We start from the raw sequence: 23057 nt of genomic DNA on the forward strand, positions 1-23057 counted from the left end.
TATCTCACCTCATTGGCATGTTTCAATTTCCTTTACTCTTCTATGTGGCATGATGCCAAACCCACCCATTTGCTCTCCCAGCTCCATTCCTATTAAGGCCAAGAACCGATGACTTTTTTTTTTCCCCTTCTTACTCATGGAAAACCATCCCCCAAATTTTCCAAATCAACACGTTTATTTCCTGTATCTTCGGGCTTTTTCCTCTTTCTTCGCTACTTCTTTCAAACTCAGGGAACAGGGCCACAAGCAGCTAGGAAAATCTTTGTTAGAGCGGACAGTGCAAGACCCTGCCTGTTGAAAGCCAGCACATTTCACAATTTTTGTTTTATTTAAATATGATGTTCCCCTTTTGTTGCTTGTTGGGGGTGTAGATTAAAGGCAAAAACCATCCTCTCTTCTAAAGAGGGCATCTGTTCCCTAATGGAGCGACGTTAAGGCAGCAGACATCACTAGTCTCAGCTATGGGCAGTTGGTTGCTGGCCATCGGTATCTCCATCTGTCTAGCTTTCCATTGTTAAACAGGCATCAAAACACCTTTTTATAGCCCACAAAGTTATGAAGCTGAAAAACAAGAGCAAATGATAAGAAAAAGATATGTCACATGCAGTATTACATAGATACATAATGCTCCCTTTTTGGCACACAAAGAACTTAACATCCACATACTTTTATGGCGGTACACCAGGAATATGTTTAAAATTACGAACTTTCAGGCTAAGGAAGACTGAACTTTCTGAAAAACTTAAAAAGAATTTTATGAGAATCATAACGACAACCGGAACTTGTCAGGACACAAAACTGGCTTCCAGTAAGGCCTGAAAGGGAAATGTTATTGCATAAATTGCAAAGGAAACAACTTCAGCAAAAACATAAAGCAGTATTTGTTCAAAATTAATTCAGCATTTTTTTCGGACAAAAAAAAAAAAAAAAATCAACCCCAAAACAAACGATTTTGGAAAAAACCCAAACTTTGCTTTTCCATCTATACTTCTCTTGCAGCCATTTTCTACTGACAGGGTACTTGAAAAACATTCAAAGATTTGGAAAAAAATGTACAGTCGACTGTGGTAGCAAGCCCTTCCAAGAGACTTTTTAGTTTGGTATTTTGGATCATACAAATACCTAAAAGAGCAAAGTAGATTATGTGAATACTCTCCCCCCTTCAACAAAACAGTGGAAGTCCTTCCTCATCAGAACCCTGACGACGGATGTTTATAAAACTTCAACTTTTGTGCTTACTGCATGCAGGACTGAAAGTCCCAGTGTGAACAGGTTAGGGGGAAGTGCAGTTCTTCTGCTCTTCCAATAATAAAGGAAGAAATAGTCCATTTAATCTTTTCTATACACACTACTTAATTACATTAACATTTTGTTCTGTAAGGTAAAGACAGTCCAAACTAAGTCAACTCCGCAATCACAAGAAACCATAATCCAGGGACACTGTGACAATTAGAAGGGCATTTCTTAATTAGCTACACACAACACGAGTCTCCATAAGCCATACGCACCGTAAAGACTGGATCCAGCAAGCAGAAATGCTTCAGTTTTAGGTGACCTGGCTCCGTACGCAGTAGATGAGAAGGGACTGAGGTCTTGCACGATGGAACCAGAACCCTCTCTCCATGGCCCAGAACCCCAGCTACCTCCCCAAAGCACTTTCTTCAGTACTAAAATAGCTTCCATAAGGCAAATGGACAAAAACAACCACAAGTCCAGTGGTTGAGTGCTGTGCTTCCACCTTCCCCTTACACTCCTAAGTAATCATTTCAAGCTACCAATGCCAAATAAGGTGTTTTTTAAAAGTCTCTGAGCCCTAAATTCCTGCAGAAAGAAAGGATTTGAGTTTGGTGCTCCTACCTGCTGAAACCACTCGCAACTCAAAAGGGTATTTATACATGTATGTGCATATATGTGTGTGTATACACATGCATGTGTATATAAAGACGTTATTGTCACTATTTTAAAATAACACCTATTATTGTATTTTGAGAAGTACTCTGGCCCTGCTTATGTAGGGAGGACAACTGAATCTGCAGTTGTTTCAAAATCTAGTTTTTGGTTCACAATTAAACTTGGGAGTGCATCTCATGAGTTAACTTCTGGGCTCATACAGAAAACAACTTTTTTTTTTTTTTTTTTTTTTTTTTTTTTTTATAACCTGAGGCTTCACAGAGCAGTGGCCATTGAATTAGGTGTCTCCAAAGTTAGAAGGTTATTAGAACTATTTTGGATTTAGTCTTACAATTTATCTTGAGTCCAAGTTGTCAGAAAGACAGGCAGGCCAAGGTCACCCTTCTTTACCCACCTTCCCCCGTCCCTCAAAGTTGGGATCAGTACAAAACTCAGAACATCACTTCTGAAAGTCAATTTTCTAGTCATTAAGCCATTACCTTAGCTCTTTTGTTTATAGAGACTTCAACTGATTCTGGAGGGAAGGTAGATTTTGAAGGAAGGAGCTTCCTACTGTGGATTTAAGTTCCTTCTCTCTCATATCCTTGCTATCTGACAAGGTCTCAGCTACTACACTCAAATCCTTACTTTCATGGTTGCTTTGCTGGGAATCTGTCAATAGAAAAGTGTTACAGGGGAAAGTATGAAAGGTATGTCTTCACATTTGTACCTCGATTGAAGATATGATCAAACTGCCTTTAATACTGATACTTCCTCTAAAAGACTGACTTTTCTTATGAGTAACCTCATCTCCAAATTCCCTTACTACTACTTTGCTTTTGTATTTTTGCTCTTGTGAAATTTATGAATTATTCTTTTATGTAATTAATTCTGTAATAATATAAACATGCATCCAAGTCCTCTACTAAATTTAGTTTCATGATAAGCGAGTAAAATTCACGTTCTTTATTTGTCCATATAATACACCATTTTTTTTTTTAATTTTAAAATTAGATAAAAGCATATTAAATGGCAGGTGTATGAAGTTCTTCAGAAACAATGTCAGAACAAAAAATCGAATTACAAAATGTTAAAAAATATGTAGGTACATTTGAACTTAACATTCCACTAAAGCATAAAGTTACAGATATAATCTAAAGAAAAATAATTGTGCCACTTACCTATTTTTGCTGTTTCTAGGAACTTTTTATTCTGTACATAGGACGATTCTGTACAAAATATGAAGTCTACATTTTTATTACTTATTACCATAAAACAAGGTACAATGTATGTACAATATTAAAATGAAGCCATACTAAAGCCACACTAAAAAGACACTTGTAATATTACTTTTGACATTCCTGATGTACAGGTGTAATTTTGGAAAACAAGGGAAAGGTGTGAAACAGAACTTTATGAAGAACAACAGTCACCAAAATTCTGCTCAAATTTTTCTTTCCATTTTGGATGCCTTAGTTTTAGAATGGCTTAGTACACGGCTGTAAGAAGTATATAGATGGTGGTAATAAACATTCTAAACCATTACTGGTGATAAGTTCTGGAATATTGCCTAAGCAAATTTCTGTGGTCCAAAACCTCAAACACAAATTTAGAGAGAGCTTTAAGCCTCTAATACATCATAATATTTCCCTTTTTGGTGAGTGTTCATCTTCAATAAAGAGCAGAAACAAAATTCAGACAGTGGAAGATGTTCTTACACGTTGAGCATCACAGTCAATCAAACATTGATATACAGGTTTTCTCCTTGGTAAAGTAAGAATAATTCCTTCCAGCAACCTCTTGCACAAACATACTGAACACCCAAAATCAAAGGTATCTGATAATCTATCAGCTAAAGATGGAAGTTCAAACAATGGTATATCAAAATACATAGACATTGCTTTATACAATTAAAAAAGCACCCTTTTTCCCTCAAAAGGAGAAGGCATCTTTAAACTGTTTTAATATAGTTCATCATAATGGTAAAGCATATTCTTTTTCAAGTTTAACAGGAAATGTTTTCAGACACAGTGGACATTCCACTTGAAGCCTGGGTTGGTTTTAAATTTAGATGTTGAAAGCCAATATTTACCACCCACTACTTTCTTCCAATAGACAATGTAACAAGTATTGGAAACTATATGTTAAATGCAACCAACAAACAGCAGGCACTACATCTGCACAAGGTTACTATGAATGGCTGCTCTGCGCAATATTTTTATGGATGCAGGAGACATACTTCCTTAAAAAATAAAACAAAACTATTTTTAAAGAAGCCACTTTTTTATCTCTTTATGCATCAAGACATTAAACATTAAGTTATATCAATGTTACTGCCAGAGACAAAAGAAACTAATCACCCATTTAGAAGAGCAGAACACAGTTCAAACAGCTTGTAAGCAGGATAAGTAAGTCAAAATACTGGCCACCCTGAGAGAAATCAAATATTGAAGACAAAGCACAATATTTTAAAAAGTTTTTCCTCCCGTGCTTTTCCATCTACAACAAAAAGCTCATTACATGCAAGTAATCTTGTGGAATATATAGCAGCATTTGAAGATCATCAGCAACTCAGATGCATTTTCAATTCACTTGTGAGGTGTATTTGCAGCACATGTGCTCTTTACAACAACAACAAAAAATATTTTCACGGTAAAATTATGGTCACTATCTCCTCAGCTCTTAGACTCATTTAAAAAGAGGGAGAATGGAATTCAAAGGTCTGTTCTTTTATTGATTTTATTATGTAAGTTTATGGTATTGTGTTTCCTGAAAGGCCATGTTCATCTTTCAGAAAAAGAAATGATGCAACTTAAATGACACAAAATATCTGCCATAGAATACTGAACTCCTAGAGCCCAAGAAAAAAACGCTGAGTATTAAAAGCTCAGATAAGGGAAAAAACAGTGAAAGAAAAATTTATTAACTTGAAAATACTCAAACTGAAATTTCATAGTCAGACTATTCCCAGCCATGGCAAACAGGTTTTCATTTTAGGAAATATTCTTCTACCAGTTCGTATCTGGAATACTGGTGCCGTATTATACACTCGAGACTGGAAAATATGGCTTTAAATATACATAAAGTATTATGACATGTTGTATATCATACCTTCATCCAAAGTAGAGAAGAAATAAATTTACAGAACTCTTGGAAAGGAATCATGATCGAGGATTGTCATGTAAGTTACCAGTCTGTAAGCCATATTTTGCAATAAGAAAGAATAATTGTGTATTTTCAAAACTGCTGGTATAAGACAGCAATAATGCAGAAACAACTGTAAAATTGAGAAATCCTAGAAAAAGTTTATAGTTAAATCTGAAATATTTTCACTTTTGAAAACACACACTTATTAGTACCAACTACTGTTGATTCAAAGGTTTTATTTAGATGGAAATAGTTTATAGAATGCTCTTCTCAAATATGACTATAAAAACTATGTATGTTATCACTAGTTGGTACTATGATAACACCTCCAAGAAAATGTGTTCATTTGATTATAGTCAACCCAATATTCTGTGTACGGAATTGGGTAATTTACCATTGTTTGAACTGCTAATCTTGAGCTGCATACTCTATTTTATTGCCTACAGAACTGGGTTGAAGAAAGCTTTGACTTTGTGTGTAACTGATTGGTATGGCACAAGAAAGTTAAGTTCTATTGTAGAACTGAGTCCAGAAAAAAAAAAAGAAAAAAAAAACTTTTCCTCCAAAATAATATTTCACTGTAATAGTCTAATGCCCATCATGTGATATTAATTCATCAGCTCTGCAATGGGATTCCAAGGCTTTCATGGTATAGATATCCTGAGGCAGTTCTGACTTGCGTCGCACAAGAGGACGATCTTTTTTCTGATCTTTCTGCGCCTGGAATCAAAAGGAAACAGAGTTGGTCAAAAATCTTAAGTACTAAACAACTACTTAGCATATTTCTTCCACAACAGTACATTCATTTAAAGGAAAAGAATTCACATAACACTGTAGGAAATTCACACTTTATTTTCTTTATCCCACCTACTATTCAGTTTCAAGTCTTCAAACTACTTGCTTTTGCTAAGGGTAAAAGAAAAATTAAAACCAACAAGTTTAAAATATTTAACTTATTACCAGGTTATAATCTTTCTGCAGCTCAAACTATGATCTATTGCCTTGCTCCATTTTTTTTTTTTTTTCCTTTCTGCTGCTTGCAGGGACAAGAAATGGAAACTTGATTGATCCTTCTTAACTGACAGCGCTAACTGCTAGTGTACAGCTGTACTTTGCATTCACTCTGGAACTATGGATAGAGCATTCTACTTTGAGGTAGGACGTATGAGTTTTAATTCCCTCAGGCCAGTACAGTTAGTGAAACAAGGTCTCATACCTCTTGAATAAAGACTTATATATTAGGGAACAACATGAGCTAGAAGGTGGACACTATCATCAAGACAACTATAATAGCAAGCAGTGCTCACTGCTTTTGAGAATGCTCCTGTGGGCTGCTCTCCACTAAAATGAGTGCTGAGCTCTGAACACTGTGGAGAAGAAGCCTCCCAGGTCCACAAAAGCCTTAGGTGTTTAAGATGTGAAGAATGGTAGAGTTTCAGAAACTTTAGCACGCTTCATACTTCTTACTGGTAGCCTGTACTTCTGGATATGATGGGAACGCTGCTCTTCATGTATTGCCCTTGATAAGCATATAAATTAGCCATTAAGTGAGTGCACAGGGCTCTGCAATCCTCTCCAAAGGTAAGTGTTTAAAAACAGCCACCACAGAACAAGGCTTGGAAGCGTTCCAGTTTTTTTTTTTTTTTTTTTTTTTTTTACTGCAACCTAGTGGACCCAACCTAGTGGACCCACAGCAGTACAAACTATAAAATAATCTTGCGGCACCATCACACAGGGATTTTAAGAAGTTAATATGAAGTTAATATGTTTACTCTTACTAAAAGCCTCATTTGATAACTTAACTGAATTAATTTCTGATCTCAACTAGTTTTTGAGCTCCATATCACTTCTCTGGTTTTAAATTTGCTGGATATAGAAACATTCACATTACTCATACTCCTACCAGACATTTTAGTTATACTGCAGTGCTCCTTGGCACCTCTCCATTTTCCATCAGCTCCTAGTTTAAACCATTCTCCCAACCTCTATTTTGTTTGCCAGGACTCTGGTTCCACTTAACTAAAGTGAAATAAAAAACACCTGACAATTGCTAAGCATTAGCTAAAGACAAAAAGACTAGAATGACCTTGAGACTTTTTGCCTTGTAGTAGATAATAGAACATGACAGATGGTGAACTGAGGAATGGGACTGCCCATTTCCGGACAAGACTACTTTAATATTATGGTGGACACATCACACAGCTTTTCAAAACGTACTGGCTTTACTCACTAAAAGGGCTCTGAACTACAGAACTACAGACAACATAAAAAAGGAGAGAGAACAGAGCACGATATGGCAGATTTTAGCCATTTTTTCCAATTATCCTTAGAACACAAGCACTGTTTTTGTCAACATGAACAGCTACTTTTAGATGGAAATGAACGTTTCTACAGTGGAAATCTCAAAGATGACCCACACAGCATAAATCAGACATTAAAAAGGTATCACTGTATTCCCTCATACTACACGATCATTTTAAAGTAGCAGCTCTAATCAATTTTATTAGTGTAGGATACAACTAACAGTCATTTAAAGTAATTCATTATTTGGAGTTACTTTACCATATTTAAAGATTTGCCAATTCAGTTTGCAACAAGTAGTTTGCTATTTTCATATGGTTTTACCTGACAAGCCTCTTCTTTCACCGTCTTTTTCAGTGTCTGCAAATCTTCAATTAAAGGCCCATCTGTTTCCATTGCAACAGGACTGTTCAGCAAACTCGCGTCACTATACGTTGGGTACTAATAAAATGCAAAGTGTTAAAACAATCATTCTTTGTAGCAATACATAAATACTAAGAGTGATTTAGAGCATTTGAATGCCGTAACTAGTTACTGGAGATTAACTTCAATATCTTATGCTTTCAGGTATCCAGTAATAAATTAGTTATAACATGGAAATGAGAAATGGGGGGAAAAGAAACACTAAAGTTTATTTTTGGCAGAAATGTTCTTTAGAAATATATAACTACAATTAAAAAAAGATTTGGTCATCTGAAGTTCAATTTTATAATATTTGGATTTTACCGGTATTCAATTTCAGCTTTGCCAAACTTTTAATTCTAACCTTACTAACACATTGTCTAATGATCTACGAACAATGTAGCAATATGGACATGTAATGATTTTGTTTGCTGGCACAAAAGGCGAAATTAGACATTATAGGTTTAAAATAATTTCATAGCAAAATATTAAACTATTCCTTTCTGAGAAATCAGAAGAGCAACCCAACTCTTTTGGGTTTAAAAAATCATGGAAAAACACACTTGTATAGTAGCTAAAGAAGCGTACAGCAATTTCAATGTTTTAAATTGTTTAAATTCAGAAAAGGTTTATGTGCTCTGTGAATCAATCAACAAAGCTGATTTATGAACACACATATATTGTCTCAGCCATTTTTCCTCATATATATTGCAGAATCTGAGTATGCCAATAACTTGATGCAAAGAAGGCAAAATATAAAAAAGAGAATTTGGAGCAAATATTTAACAGAGATAAATATCATGATCTAAAATAAATCTCAAGGACTATTTGTGTCTCATGCAGTCAGGAATAGTTCTGATCAACATGAATTGTCCAAAAAAAAAAAAAATTAGATAAAGATCAAGAAAGGCTGGTGAAAAATCTTAAAATCCATATACAGAGTCTTAGAAGTGTGTGTCTGTGTACGTACATATATCCTTATGTCAATTCTTCATTCAGTAAAACACATGGTGTTCAAATTACTCTTTAATTTATTTTAATGGCTTGCAATTAACAACTGTCTTTCAAGCATACTATGCAGGACATACTGTTTACAGTTGTGCTAACCAGCTGCAGATAGCTCACATAATAAGAAAAAATTGCTTTTACACTGTAGAACTGCAAGTTTATGACTACAAGTCCATTTGTTTATTTAGCTGGTCACACAATTATTCCTGATACCCAATTACCATTTATATCAGGCACTCTTCGGACAAGCTGTCCTATCACATATCTGATTAGAGAATGTTTTGTGACTGAAAGTCAATCGCTGCTTTCAAACACATGGTTCTTTTTAACTGAATTCAGCTGATCTATTGTCCAATTTTGAGTAATTTAGTAATTGTTCCCTGAGAAATACCACAAGAGGAAGAAAAAAATTTATGAAATGTCTCCGTGTTAGAAAAGGGATGGCTGCATCAGTGCCATTTTAAAACAGAAAGTGACCCACTATCATTAGAGTACAGTTATTTTAAGTAATTAAGACATTTGTATTTTTTGCCAATAACAGCAAATAACATCATCCAGGAGGATAACCCTTCTGGGGAAGGAGAAAAAATTAGGAGTATTCCTCCCAACATAATAAGCAGCAAAATAAATAAAACACTCACCACCACGAACACAACCCAATCCCAAGCCATCCCTTATCTCCCATAACACAAAGTATCCTGAATAGTTAAAGGAAACTTTTGCTTATCAAAATTGTAATTGTATCAGGTGACTCTGCCTGCCTGATAGGGTGTTTTATTATTAGTGAGAACCTGCTGTGGAGGATCACCACAAAACCAGGCCATTTCAAGTAAGAGAACAAATGCAGCAGACAAGAAAGTGCAATATTATTTTAATCCATTTGACACAGAGGAAAACTGACCAGTCATAACTCACAGTTTGCAGAAAGATCTCTTTTGTAATATATTGTTTGTAAAACAGCTTTTCAAGAGAAACCACTTATGGCATCTCTATATTTTCCATAATTTTGAACAATAACTTTTCAAATCACAATATGGTATATCGCCTATTATAAAAAAAGGAAAAAGTACCTCACATCATACTTTGCATAAACTTTTTTCTTTAAATAATTACTTGCACAAGAGAAAGGTTACAAATTTTAAATGCATTTTTATTGCAGGACTTTCATATACAATTAGTGAAACTGCTTTATTTCCAGGATCAGACAAGGAATGTTTCCCCCACCGATATTTAACAAAACTAAAGTACTTAAGCATGAACATGTTAATCTTTTCTAAATACCTGGGGATTTGATTTGGCTAGATTTTCTATTTTAACCCATGCTTCTTCTCGTTCCTTCAGTTTTAGCTTCTCTCTGAAAAATAGTTTAAAAGCAAAAATGGCAGTAGAAGCTTGGTGAATCTTGTATCACAACTGTTCACTTTCATAACTGTGACAAAATTCACTACAAGATTGAGCAGAATAAAATATTAAGGTAACATCATCTGTTTTAGCCAACTGCCCAGAGTATCATTAACCACTGTCAGGACACTTTTCATCTTATCAATACCACAGGATATCAAAACAATATTGAAAGGGAAAAAAATTGTATTTTCTCACAAAGACAACATATAAAGTAGATAGAATCAGTTAATATTTTATAACTGTACAAACATAAAGCAGTCTTCATCTGTTGTGTGTCTGGGTTTAGCTTTATACTCTAATTTTCAGTATTTCATATTGAAATGTATGAAAGTAATATGTGACTGTACCATGTGGGCAGATGCTGTCAATGCCAGTCCAATGGCTTCAGGTAATAGTTTTAAGTAGAATACTCAAATATGTTTTTGAACTGAACGTTATTGCAGAAATGAAATATTAAAAACTTTTCTCGACAGAGAGGTTGCAAAAATGTACTGAATTCGTCAGGATTATTCTAATGAATAATGCACCAATATCCTGTATGGCCAACATGGCAATTTTTTCAGTGGCAATTTTTAGAAAAAAATGCGCATGTGCACACATACAACACAATGCTCAAACACTGGATAAATGTTTTGGGAAGAACTTAAGAGCATGCTAAACTCAAAATATACCTTCTATTTGACAAATTGTTTGCACTGGGCTCCAAGATTAGTACTGTGTATCTCCAAAAATTAAATATGATGGCTATCTTCAACGGTACTAGTTCGGAGACAATCTCAAGCAATTGACTCTTAAGCAAACTTTAGAGTTCACATGAGACTAAGCGTCAGTAAGTGATTTTTGAGACTGTTGTGCCATATCAAAAAGGCCTAAATTCTCAGGAAAAAGATAGCTTCTTCAGAGCTAAAACACTCTCAACACATTATTCAAGAACAGACAGACATGCTGACATGAAAACTTACTTCAGTTTTTCTGCTTTAAATTGCTGTGTGCAGTCATCGAACAGTTTTTGGTTCATCTCCATGAAGAGTTTCAGAGCATTGTATATCAAGCCATGTATTGTCCTATAAGTAAAACTTCTGGTTGAAACTCAGAGTACTTTAAACTTTGAAATCTATTTTTTCTGGTCAACAGTAGTCAATAGCCTACATAACTGGAAAATTACATCATTTCAGAATATGTGGAAACAAAACTAGACACTGGAATTTTCAGTTTACTGAAAAAGGGCTAATAGCATTGTTAAAATCACTAACTTGGAATGTACTTTAGTCGCTCTACAGATCCAATTATCACACTTCCGATGTTTGAATTTTTTTAAAAAACTGTATGTACCAATATAGGGCAAGTTTTGAAATTTAAAAGTTGACACTAATCAAACTAGTGTTATTAGAGGAAACAGAAGATTGCATTAAGATATAGATGTAAGAAACTTATTGCCAACTTACAAATCAGAAAAAAAAAGTCACCATGATTAAAAGGGGCCTAGAAGATACATCATTACTTTGAAGAAAAGTCATGGAGCAACAACACTCCCTTCAGTACAACTCTACTGCAACTATTTAGAAAAATAATTATATTTAAATAGAAAAATAAGTGGAAGAAATCACCTGCTTTGTAAAATTTATTTTTCTAGAGCAATTTAAAATTCTAGCCTGTAATCTCTTGCAAGTTACTGATCATCAGATCTACAAAGCCATCAGTTAAATGATTACTTTGAATCACACATGCAAATTACAAACAGGAGGGCGGCTGTACTGGGTACCATGACATCATTCATGCTCAGGGCAGAATGAATGGAGAGGCCTGGAAGCCAGAAAAACAATCCAAAGCAATCTGTGCTTGTTATGTACAACCGCATCACTGAATCCACATTTTAAAAAAAACTAAACACATTATTTGTTCTGCTTGCATCCAGTGACAGTCAATCGCTTTTAACACTAATGCACTTTCATTGTCTTGCTATGTTTTGCAGAAGATTCATCATATATTCTTGGCCAAATCATGGCCAGCCCTCAAATTCACAGCTGGCACTAGACTGTGGGGCTTGAACCATCCCAGCAGTGACACAGTGGCTCAAACAAAGAGGTGCTTTACAATGCAACTGCTGCAGAAAGGAGCTGACCAGCCCTCTCTGCATGCCCAAGAACTAGAGGGTTGTGAGGAAAGAAGGTGGAAAACGAGAAAGGAGAGAATACAGTAAACCAAAAGGGAAAAAGGAAAGTATAAAGTGCCCTGAACGATAATATGTTCGACTAGGGTGGACAAAGGCAAATCACAGCAAGAAGTGTAGAAATCAGAAGTCAAAATAAGTTTCTAAAAGAATGTGAAATATAGATAAATTAATGTCCAATTTGCTCCATATTAATAAAAATAAAAATATTTCAGTTACATGTACTAAAACACCATTTGTAGTTTAAAAGGAAAAATATCTATTCAATTCTTTCGTATTTTCTGAACATTTTGCAACACTCATGTCTCTCTCGTTCAACAAATTTACTGTCCTGGAATAAAGAGCTCACCATGCTGTCATTTAAAGCTAAAAGCGTGCAGAATAGAAGGAAGGAGCAGAATTTTTATTTGCACAAGTGTTTCTTACTTGTTCCAATGTGTCTTTGAATTCCGGTACAAGGATGGAAACATGATGGGTAAAATCTTTGCTGCGTTATCACTAATTAAACTCATAATATATTCATTATTCCAGTAGTATAATGCTCGCTCTGCGACCTAAAACAACATAGGGAAAAGGAAAATAAACACAACTTTTTCAAATAATCTCTTAAATAATAAATAATTGAAACATAATAGAAAAAAAATATAGAAGAAATAAGAAAAACTGCTGCTTAAGACTTTTTTCCGGGCAAATCAGAAATTTCTGAGGGGGCTTAGTGTTTGGGGGGAAAAAAGAGGGGGTGATTCCCTTTTCCTTTATCAAACAACAGCTAATAAGCTCTGAAATTCAAGTTGCCGAAGAAATGATTTGCATTTGAAGAAAGTAGATTTGTAGAATTTTCTATTATAAGCAGACATAACTTTCAGTTATAGGTTCCCCCCCCCCTACTTTGGCAGACTAGGGAGAACTTTATTGAAGAGATATATCCAAAAACAGTGAGATTTTAAGCTTAATGTTAGAAACTGCACTGAACTACCCAATACAAAGTTACATAGCGTATTCCTGAAAGGAAAGCACAAAGGTGACATTTGGATCCTAAAGGACACTGAGACTTCAAGACATGTTTTTCGCAACAGGCAAAATTCATTACAATGAATGTAGGTCATCTCAATAACAATGCAAGGTATTTCCAGTAACTACTTTGTCATATAAAAATTCAGATATTATTTTCCATTCATTAAGTACAGACCTGAAAGTGTGGACTGGATACACATTTGGCTAGCTGTCTGAAGAGAGGTTCCATAACTTTTACAAATTCAGATGGTTCAATAACATCTAAAATTTCTTCTAGTTCATTTAAAAACATGACTTCTTTTGGACTGTGAGTCTTTGGCCAGTATTTTAGCAATGCCATTACAACCTATAGAAACAAAGTAGCAAAAAATGAAAAATAAAAATAAATAAAAGTAATTTGTGTTTGCCTTATCATTAAGTTAAATTTAAAAGTTTGACTTAAAAAAAATCCCACAGAACACGAAATTCAAATTTCTTGACCCATAAGACAGATACGTTTCTGAATCAGAAATAGATGCAGAATAGAAATAAAAATGTTCAGAGGGTTATAAACATAACCTCAGAAAAGGTTATGCATCTAAACTTGTTTATTTTTTAAACAAAAGAATAGAGAAAGTAACCCAGAAATCTAACTTAGCATGATCAGCAACTCAAATTACGATTTTTTTACTATGCTATAAGCAGCCCTTAAAGTAACACCAGCTTTCAAACTCTTGAAGGTGCATTCTAAAGCTTAAGAAAAGTAGCTTCTACAGTAATATTGTTAGGAAAAGATCCACAGTAATCTGTTATGGTAGGATGGTGCTTTTCTCAAATATGCCAGTTCTCAAACCGATCAAAGTGTAAGATCAAGTTTGTTACTATAAAAACTGTTATCCATCTATAAAACTTCAGTGATAAACAATATCCAATAGCAAATAGCAAGAAGTGCAATAGTAAATAGCAAGACACCTGCCTTTAAAAGACAGCTAGAACATGCTAAATAACTATTTGATAATGGTTCCTTTCCATACTGTTAAATATTTCATAAAGACAAAAAAGTGCTTTTGGTAAGAAATTAATATGCCTGAATGTACAAGTTCTTATCTTTTGTGGCTAAATAATTCAAAGCCTGCAGCTTTTGGAGACTCATTTGCATTCCTATTTCAATGAGCACTTTCAAGCTAAGGGTATTCTGATATACTAAATTAAATACTTGTGATTGCAACTTTCAGTTGCTTATCAATTTGTGTGTTAATGATTACACATACCTGTGTCTCAACAGGAAAAATTTTTTCCTCTTTTCTATTTTACATTTTGACTTATTTTCTAGGGGTGTAAAGAAAATGTAATACTTCAAATATCTCCTAAAATTTTCCTTCCATTAGTTCTTTTCATCTTACATTGATTTTTTAAATCACTAATTTCAACAAATTCTCTCAAATCTCTGTATCTTCTATGATTGCCTTGTGTCTCCAAAAGCTCCTTAAACAGACTACAGATAAAAGGGATATTAACATTCCAAAACATATAAAAATAGCAGGATAAACTTACCGGTTCCGTAAGTGTGCTGTCCTTTTCTAAGAATTGAACTACACAGTACGCCAGCTAAAGTTTAAAAATAAAAATATATAAATAAAAGGCTGTATTAACATTCACCATGAAACCACACTTCAGCTGACTTCATCAGCTAGGCTGCTCATAAAAATATTGAACAACTGTAATTCCTAGGATCTGTGCACATGCGTTGCTCTCTCTCGATATATATGTATATATGTTTGTATATAGACATATACCTAAGTTACAAAGTGAAGTGCTAACTATACATATCGTTTTTCAAGTAGATGCAAGCCTAGACTGAAATCATGTGTTACCAACTTCTGTTTTCAGAATGACATTTTAAATCTACACATAAACAGTTAACTATCACTTTTATCCTATATTCACATTTTATGAACTGTTTAATCACTCATTTTAACGTCTCCCCATGTATCGAAGTTCAGCTGATGAGCCTAAGTCCTTTCCTGTTTTGGATGAGAGCTGCCAAGAACCTCTCTAGGTAATTTGAGGATTGTACAAAGATGACTAGAACTCATGTTCTCAGCTATTCTAAAGTCAATTAAACTGAATAGAAGATTAACCTTCTCCATGTATATCTAGATTTAGCAGTCCAGTCCTAAATCTGCCACTGCTGAAGTATGATTTTTGTGTGTTTTACTCTACTTAAGGCAGAATATAAGGCAGCAACAGTAAAAGTAAGGTGCTTTAATATTGGTATTTAATGCTTCTTTAGGGTCCCAGCAGCTGCATATAACATGTATGCCCATGCCACCACTGTCACTGAAAACAGTTTGACATTTTATTCATGCTAGATCCTGTCAAATCATTTAAGTCATCTGTTTCTTCGCAAAGGTCAGATATTTCTTCTGGAATCAAAGCCGCTTAGGAGTGAATTACAGGGCCTTCTCATTTCATTCAGCAGGGCATGTCACAGCGAAGAACAGACTGAATTGCTAAGAAACAACCATGAGTAACCAAACTGCACTAGCCCCAGGAACTGACAGAGAGCCTGGAGGAGATTCCAAGTCAGAATGACCAGACACTCCCCTCTGACTTTTGTAGATGAGTTTACTTTTACATTATTCTAAAACCAATGCCAAACAAACACTTACCTGTGGATGGTAGACACTGAGCGATTTCACTTTGTGCAACGGTAACAAAACCTTCAACAGGAATATTTTGTGCTCTTCTTTTAATGGTAAGGCAAATCCATTAATTATGCTGACAGGAAAAGAAATTTTTTTAAAAAAATAATAATTATTCAAAATATCTACTACTGTACATGACATGCCAAATTCCTTCATCAGTTTTTGAGACCTCCTGGAAAATATGATTCATTTTAAAAAAATTTTATTTATGTAAATTAAACATTCATTGGAAACTAGAGACATTAACTTTTTTCTTTAACCTCATTCTTTAAAAAATTAGCAGAATACTCAAGTTCACATCTGCTCATCCCTCACCCAAGTCTTTCACAGGTTCCAAATTCTCCAAGTAACTTCTATGATTAGGTTCTATTTCAGATTTTAACTTTTTTATTCACTATGAACCAAGCTCTCAATACACATTCCTCTCTGCTTCTTCACCTAATTGAGGAATGAAGGAGAGACTCCATGTTGAACAGATCATTCCAGGACAGCCAACAAATGAAAACATGAGCTGCTAAAACATTATTAGTTCTACAAGACGTTGAATGCAACCAAACAGCAGCTCTCGCACGTGATTCCCCAGTTCCAGGTGAGTGCTGACGTTACTCAAAACTAGGTCAGCAGAATCTTCATCTACATAGCACTGGAATTTGATTTTGTGCTTATTCACTCTGACACTAAATTCAGCTGATACATCCAGAATCCTATTGTCTGCTGAATATTTTAAGTATTATGTTGCTAATTCTAACTTTTCTCTCCAACTAACAAGTACAGAAGATGTGCAGGCAAAGAGATACAAACCTGCATTTAAAAACAAAACAAAAAAAAATCTTTAAAGAATTCAAAGCAACACATTTGAAATTTGATTTGCAATTTAATTCCTCCTTTTCAGTCTTCTGTTTCAGATATCAAATTCTACACATTCCTATTCACTTCCTTTCAGTTGTTTCTTGCCTCTTCTCACTCCCATGCAGTGCTCATTACGTCTTCTCTTAAACCAACATATATATCCCAAGGACAAATTTTTGGAGAGCTGAAAGACGATCTTGTGGGAAAACCTAACTTTGAGCTGACAGTACCAGATAACAGGCAGCAAAATAAGCCAACAAACTACTAAGTAAAACAGAAGAAGAAAACAAACAAAAAAGCTGTTTCCAGCCTCTTATTTTTTAAAAAATAATTTCACCCTAAGTATAAACTACAGATGCAGCAAATATCAAGAAGATGAGTCAAAATCCAGGAGTCCATTTAAAAACAGTTATCCTGAGCTGCATATGAAGCTCTCTGTCAATGTGCTGTGTGGAACTCAGCTGAAAACATAACCATAAATTTTCAGAAAATTTTTGCTAGAAATCATCATTCAGAAATCTGAGGACAAAAAGCTAACCAGTACTTAACTTTTAAGTTTGTAAAACTCTTAACTCCAGGCTGACTAGCTCTAAAGTGAGTAAGCTGGTAGCTCAACAGTTTGGATCAGTTAGCTCCATGTTTTGAGATTTCCATTTTGCAGTCTGCACTGCAATCGGATCAGTGATCACTTCATTATAGAACAGTGAAACATGATAGATTTGTAACTTTTGTTAATCATAGAACATTTCAGTGAAACAGAAGTAACTATTCTGGGCAGACACACAGGCAGTAGAAATTTTAAAACATTTTTCAAATATCAAAAACAACCCAGGCTGCATTAAGGGCTCTGACAGCAGACCGAGGAAAGGTTTCTGAAAATTTAGCAACTTATTTCTTGTGTTTGCCTACCCTACATTCAGTGATGGTAGTGTAATTTAAAAATAAAATTATATTAATTACTTGGTAAATAAAGACTATTTTTTTACAACTGATCTGAATCACAAGAAGTATATCCTGGAAAATAGTTCAATATTGTCATATCTCACAACATTGCTATGAAGTTTTCTTGTAATTTTGCAATATTTAAAAAAAAGTTCTCTTAGAGCTTTGCCAAATTATAGGAAGCTTTTACTAATTTCATCTCATAATTGTCAACTTTATGTCTTAAAATCTTCTTTCTGAAATCCAAGTTGAATTTAATTATACACAACTTACCTCCCAAGTATTTCCAGTAATTCTGCTATGCCATTGTGATGTTCTGTTTCATAAATAAACCTATACAAATAAACAAGCTTTACTCAGTTAAACTCAAATTAAGAGAGAAATCTACCACCATTTAGCACTACATATAGCCTTAACCTACCAGGGTTTAGACACTTAATAAAAGAAAAATAAAAACACACAGTGGAAAAGAAATCCTTAGCCGAGTTCACAAAAATGTTTCCATAGTCTGAGAAACTTTTCTAAAAACCTCAATTTAGAAATATATTTAGTTTGCGGATAGTTGTGTTTTAAGGATGACTTCCTTGCTGTACTCAGGATGTTCTAGTGATGGCAATAATAAGCTATTTGGAATACTCTTATGCTTTAGATTATGAATTGCAACATCCCCAGGTTAAGGGCAGTGAGGCAAGTTTTGCTTTCCTGAAGCACATCCTGGATACGGGAACACAAAGCACGAGCACATCAAGCTGCTTTTGACCTTCATACTTGCCCTCTTCTCCCACATTTAATAACAGCAAATGCATTCGTATTCTGTGACTCTTCAGCAATGCAAAACTGAACACAACAAAAGACACTTTAAATATTAAGATAACACAGAGCATCTGCCATGACTCAACCTCCTGTGCAGCACATGAGCATAAGGTATTCAAACTGTCCCTGCTTTTGGATCTAAGAAGCTCTCTGGCATTACAGACTTCATGCATACAAAAGGCTCTGTAAATGCCATTTTTTCCTGAATTTTCTCTTGATAGAGGTATAATTTTCTCTGCAAACTCCCTTCTTCTTCCTTTCTTCTCAATTGCCTGAAAGCAACGTTGAGAGACTTCCATGGACTATGTCATGTTTTGTAAATTATTATTAAAAATTGTACTTTTTAGATAATTTTCTATTTGTAAGCTTGTCAGACAGACACACTAATAAGTACGTTTACTGCAAAGTATTTCATAAAGTAGTTTTTCTCCTTGAAAAGCACCCTATAATTCAGCACAATGATTCGAGATGAAAGTGAATACATGGATATGAAAATCTTAACACACTCTTCACTAATTCAAGACAGAAGGTGAAAAAGGCTGAAACAGTTTTCCTGGTCTTCACATTCCGAAACACTAATTTGCATTCAGATAAGGAGAGAAGAAAAAAAAGAATGTCCTAAACATTGCACAGCTCTTACAGCAAAAGAAGATGCAAACAGTACAAAAAATAACAAATAAATTAACATGTCATTGTACAATCTAGCTCTGATTTTATGCAATTTTGTATTACAGAATTTAATAAAAACTATGCACACTCAGAAGAAGTTTAAATCCTTCATCTGAATGATATAACTGCACATTTTCTCCAGCAGATCGTGGCTTTCCACACGTGCTGTCAAGAGCTGTTGTCTGCAGGACAGTGAGGGCTTACTCACTCTTTTAAAGCAGCTCCCTGGAATATCCTCTAAAGGTTTATTTGCTGCCATCTACAGAGACCACACTCTCCCTCTGCAGCTGGCACTGCTGGGTGCCATTCATAAAACAGCAAAGAGCTGCCTCATATTCACTGGCACTTTCTTACGGGTGTAGCATCCTACATTCAGTTTTGGGAAGAAAATGACAGTGGTAGACTATGCAAGAGGGAAGCATGATGGAAAGTGTATTAGACTGCTATACAGCATACTAACTTTTGTGGGTGAAAAAAGAGTATTAAGGGGCTAAAAAAGTCTTCTTCTACCTCCTCGTTAACATGAAGTGTCACAATGTGCACTTAAAAATGGAGAAACAAACCAAAATGTGTTTTGGTACATGGCAAGATACTTGCTGCTCACTGTGAAACCCAGGAACTCAGAAATTACTTGCAGATGGCACCTTTACATTTGGTTATCTACTTGGCAGATTTATGTTAAATGTCAAACTGTTTCTTTCATCTGTCAACTAGATGTATAGACAAGATGTATGGAAAGGATCGAGAATCCTGACATTCTCAACACTACAGTATGTGCTTGCCTAGCTTTTACTTTCTCTCCTTAAAACTGTAAAGAGATTTCCAAACTCTCTATTTAAGAAAGTTAAGCTCAATGTTTTAGTTGCACAAAAATTTGCTGTATCCTTGAACTCTTGTCAAGTTCAGTAGTATGTATCCAACCCTAAACAAAAGGGCATTCAGATGATGACTTCAGAATGCCAATATATTCTCTTAGCTTTCAAAGCACAAGCACAATCAGCTAGGCAATCCTAACAGAGCACCTGCCGCCCCAAACTCCTTAAAGTCTTTCTTGAACATTGCAGTTTTAGGAATTCTCTCAATTAAAGTGGGGTTTACTAAAATATAGGTCAGGGAATTTGAAACGGTGCCATAGTTTTGTAGTCACACCCAATACCATGGCAGGGGAAACAAACTTCAACACAGCTTTGGTAACACAGCAGGTTAATTTTCCACCTTAGAAATTTTTGATTTTGAGGTAATACTGCAGGGTATTTTATGGTATTAAAAAGAGAGTAAAAAAAAGTGAAATGTTTTCACTGGCCACAAATGTTATATCTTAGTGAGAAAGATAGTGCAGAAAATGTGTTCTTTAAAGGAAATCACAGCTTTCTCAATCATTCCATCTGAGTAGCAACATGTGCATTATGAAGAACTATTTCTTATTAAAGCATTACTGTAAGCACTACTGTAATAGAAACACTACTACCCACCAATAGAAAGACTATATAAAGATACCACTGAATCACCAGCAAACAAGCATCACAGTTGCCAAATGCTGCATGCAAGACTTCCCTAACTTAAATCTCCGACTGGTAACTAATCATTGTTAGATGTAACTCTAATGGGTTTAAACATGCTAGGAATTAGAAACAAAAACATTTGCTAACAGTGCACTGTAGTCTACTTAACCATATACTTGATTATAGGCACTATAACGTGAGGATATTGACATACCTATAAAATATATTATTAATTTGTTTCCGGATGTAAGCTCTCAGGCCTAAGAATTTCCCATATATTCTGTGCAGAGTAGTTTTAAGAAAATCTCTTTCACGAGGATCTTCACTGTCAAAGAGCTCTAAAAGCTGCAACGAGGCAAAAAGATAAGATGTACTTTACTTGAATCTTATACATTGTAAATAATTTGGATTTAGAGTTTGAAGTTAAAATTTCTTATTCTACCTTACCTGTAATACAAACTTCTGATCAATATATTTCTTAGCTATATTAGGTTGGAAATCTGGAGATTCTAAAAATCTTAAGAAAAACTCATAAACAAGCTGAAAGAAAAAAAAATAAGTTTTTAAAAATAGGAACAATTTTATAAACAGCACATTACCAGACTTACTTTTAGTTGCTAAAAAGGGCACTATGTTTTTATTTATACACCACTGTTTTGTTAAAAAGCTGAGCTAAACTAACAGCCTTGTTCCTGCCCTCCCCATATAGTAGGGTTTTATACTTTCTCCTATACCCTCCCACATAGCATGTGTGACAAGAACTTCAGTTTCAATGCAATTTAAGGAAATTCTACAGAAATACTTTCCTAGATTTTACTCAAGGTAGTCAGAAACCTAATCTTTACCATGCTCAGAAATATGTATTTTGGAAAGTCTGTTCTCCTCTGCTTATCTCAGTACTTGTGAAAACCAAAGCTGTGCCAGAAATTCAAAGCATTAATAGTGACAAACTGAAGCTCATTTAGAGCCACAGCACTTACATTATTTGTGCAGAAAGAAACAGGCAAGTCTTTGATCTCTAGTATAATACAGTAGATTTTTAGAAAAGATTATGAGTGTAAGCTCACAAAACACTTCAACTATTACAGATAAACATAACTGATCTGGCAAACTAAAGGCAATTGTTAAACACATGCCCTGAGCTATTTTCAGGCAATACACAATGAGTTCACTGGCAAAGCTCTTTTAGTCAATGACTTCTTAGTCTTCATTAAATACCTGTAGATGAGGCCACGCGGCTTCTAAAGTTGGTTCATCTTCCTCTGGATCAAATTCTGCTCCCGTAGGATTGGAAGATGGGGGTAATGTTCGAAACATATTAACTGCAAACTGAAATCACATGTGACCTTAAGAACTTGGAAACAAATTAACCATTCAAGAAAAATGACTTTAAGATGTTTCTGTGAGAATTCTTTACGTGAGTTATTTCAAATATATGCAAAAATACAGGCTACATACTCCAGGCAATTTAACAAAAATATCCTATATTTACTTTTCTCTGAAGATTTTTAGAGAACACTTTACCATGCAGTACATTCTAAAACACAAACCTACTGACAAGACATATCTTTTTAAAAAATCTTCCTCTAGTTTTATTTTTATACATACACACATACACACCTATGCACTTTAAAAACTCAGGTAAATATATAAAAAAAGTATTTATACATACACATTTTATAAGGTATTGCAGTTATCTTCAGAAGCAGAAGCCAGAACCAGACATGCAAAAATAAATATTAGCTACAACTGTTCTTCTCAAGTAAAATATGGCCAGTGTCTCATTTCACACTGTGGGCACATACATGCAGAAACACTTCACAAATCAAATTCCTCCCTCCTCCTCTTAGTGCTACTTCTAAGGCATTCCCTTAAACCTTGCCCAGCCACCTAACACCATGAAGGTAGGAGGCCTGGGGGAGAGAAATGCACATGCTGATCTCTAATCTTTCATCTCCACTCTCAAATTTTTCAATAACCTTTAGTATCCTCATAGAAGGAGAGCAGACTACAGGGCTGATTTGCTTTTCAAGATATTTATATAATATAGATATGTGATATCTGTGCTGTCAAGCGCCTGTCCAGACACACATTCATGCTGTGTCAATTTGAAAAACTTTTCAGAGTCTTTGGTAAAGACCAAAGCTCTTTTTCTTGAATGTGTAAAACCAGGGAAGTACAGCTAGCTGCCATGGTTGTTCTCACATACCTGGTTTCTGAGCATGCATGCCAAAATGCCTTGAAAAACAGCTTTATCTG

The 23057-nt window shown here is 34.8% G+C and overlaps 1 protein-coding gene across 2 annotated transcripts in view; it reads right to left on the reverse strand.

Annotated features, from left to right (window-relative positions):
• Positions 1-3131: 3131 nt before the first annotated feature.
• PPP2R5C (protein phosphatase 2 regulatory subunit B'gamma) overlaps positions 3132-23057 on the reverse strand; it is a 65916-nt gene continuing 45990 nt past the window's right edge. Inside the window, exons 3-14 of one of the 2 annotated variants that reach the window (XM_026050405.1) lie at positions 22017-22127; positions 21246-21338; positions 21013-21143; positions 18088-18147; positions 15988-16096; positions 14870-14923; positions 13512-13682; positions 12749-12876; positions 11115-11216; positions 10030-10102; positions 7663-7779; positions 3132-5757 (exon numbers count right to left, since the gene is read on the reverse strand). In XM_026050405.1, coding sequence (XP_025906190.1) covers positions 5626-5757; positions 7663-7779; positions 10030-10102; positions 11115-11216; positions 12749-12876; positions 13512-13682; positions 14870-14923; positions 15988-16096; positions 18088-18147; positions 21013-21143; positions 21246-21338; positions 22017-22127 — 1281 coding nt within the window. In that variant the 3' untranslated portion in view covers positions 3132-5625. Of the gene's footprint in view, positions 5758-7662; positions 7780-9603; positions 10103-11114; positions 11217-12748; positions 12877-13511; positions 13683-14869; positions 14924-15987; positions 16097-18087; positions 18148-21012; positions 21144-21245; positions 21339-22016; positions 22128-23057 lie in introns of those variants that run through there. The other variant, XM_026050404.1, reaches the window with a different exon arrangement.

This window comes from Nothoprocta perdicaria, unplaced genomic scaffold (genome assembly GCF_003342845.1).
Source record: "Nothoprocta perdicaria isolate Ctin4 unplaced genomic scaffold, notPer1 scaffold_69, whole genome shotgun sequence".
Taxonomy (NCBI): Eukaryota; Metazoa; Chordata; class Aves; order Tinamiformes; family Tinamidae; genus Nothoprocta; species Nothoprocta perdicaria.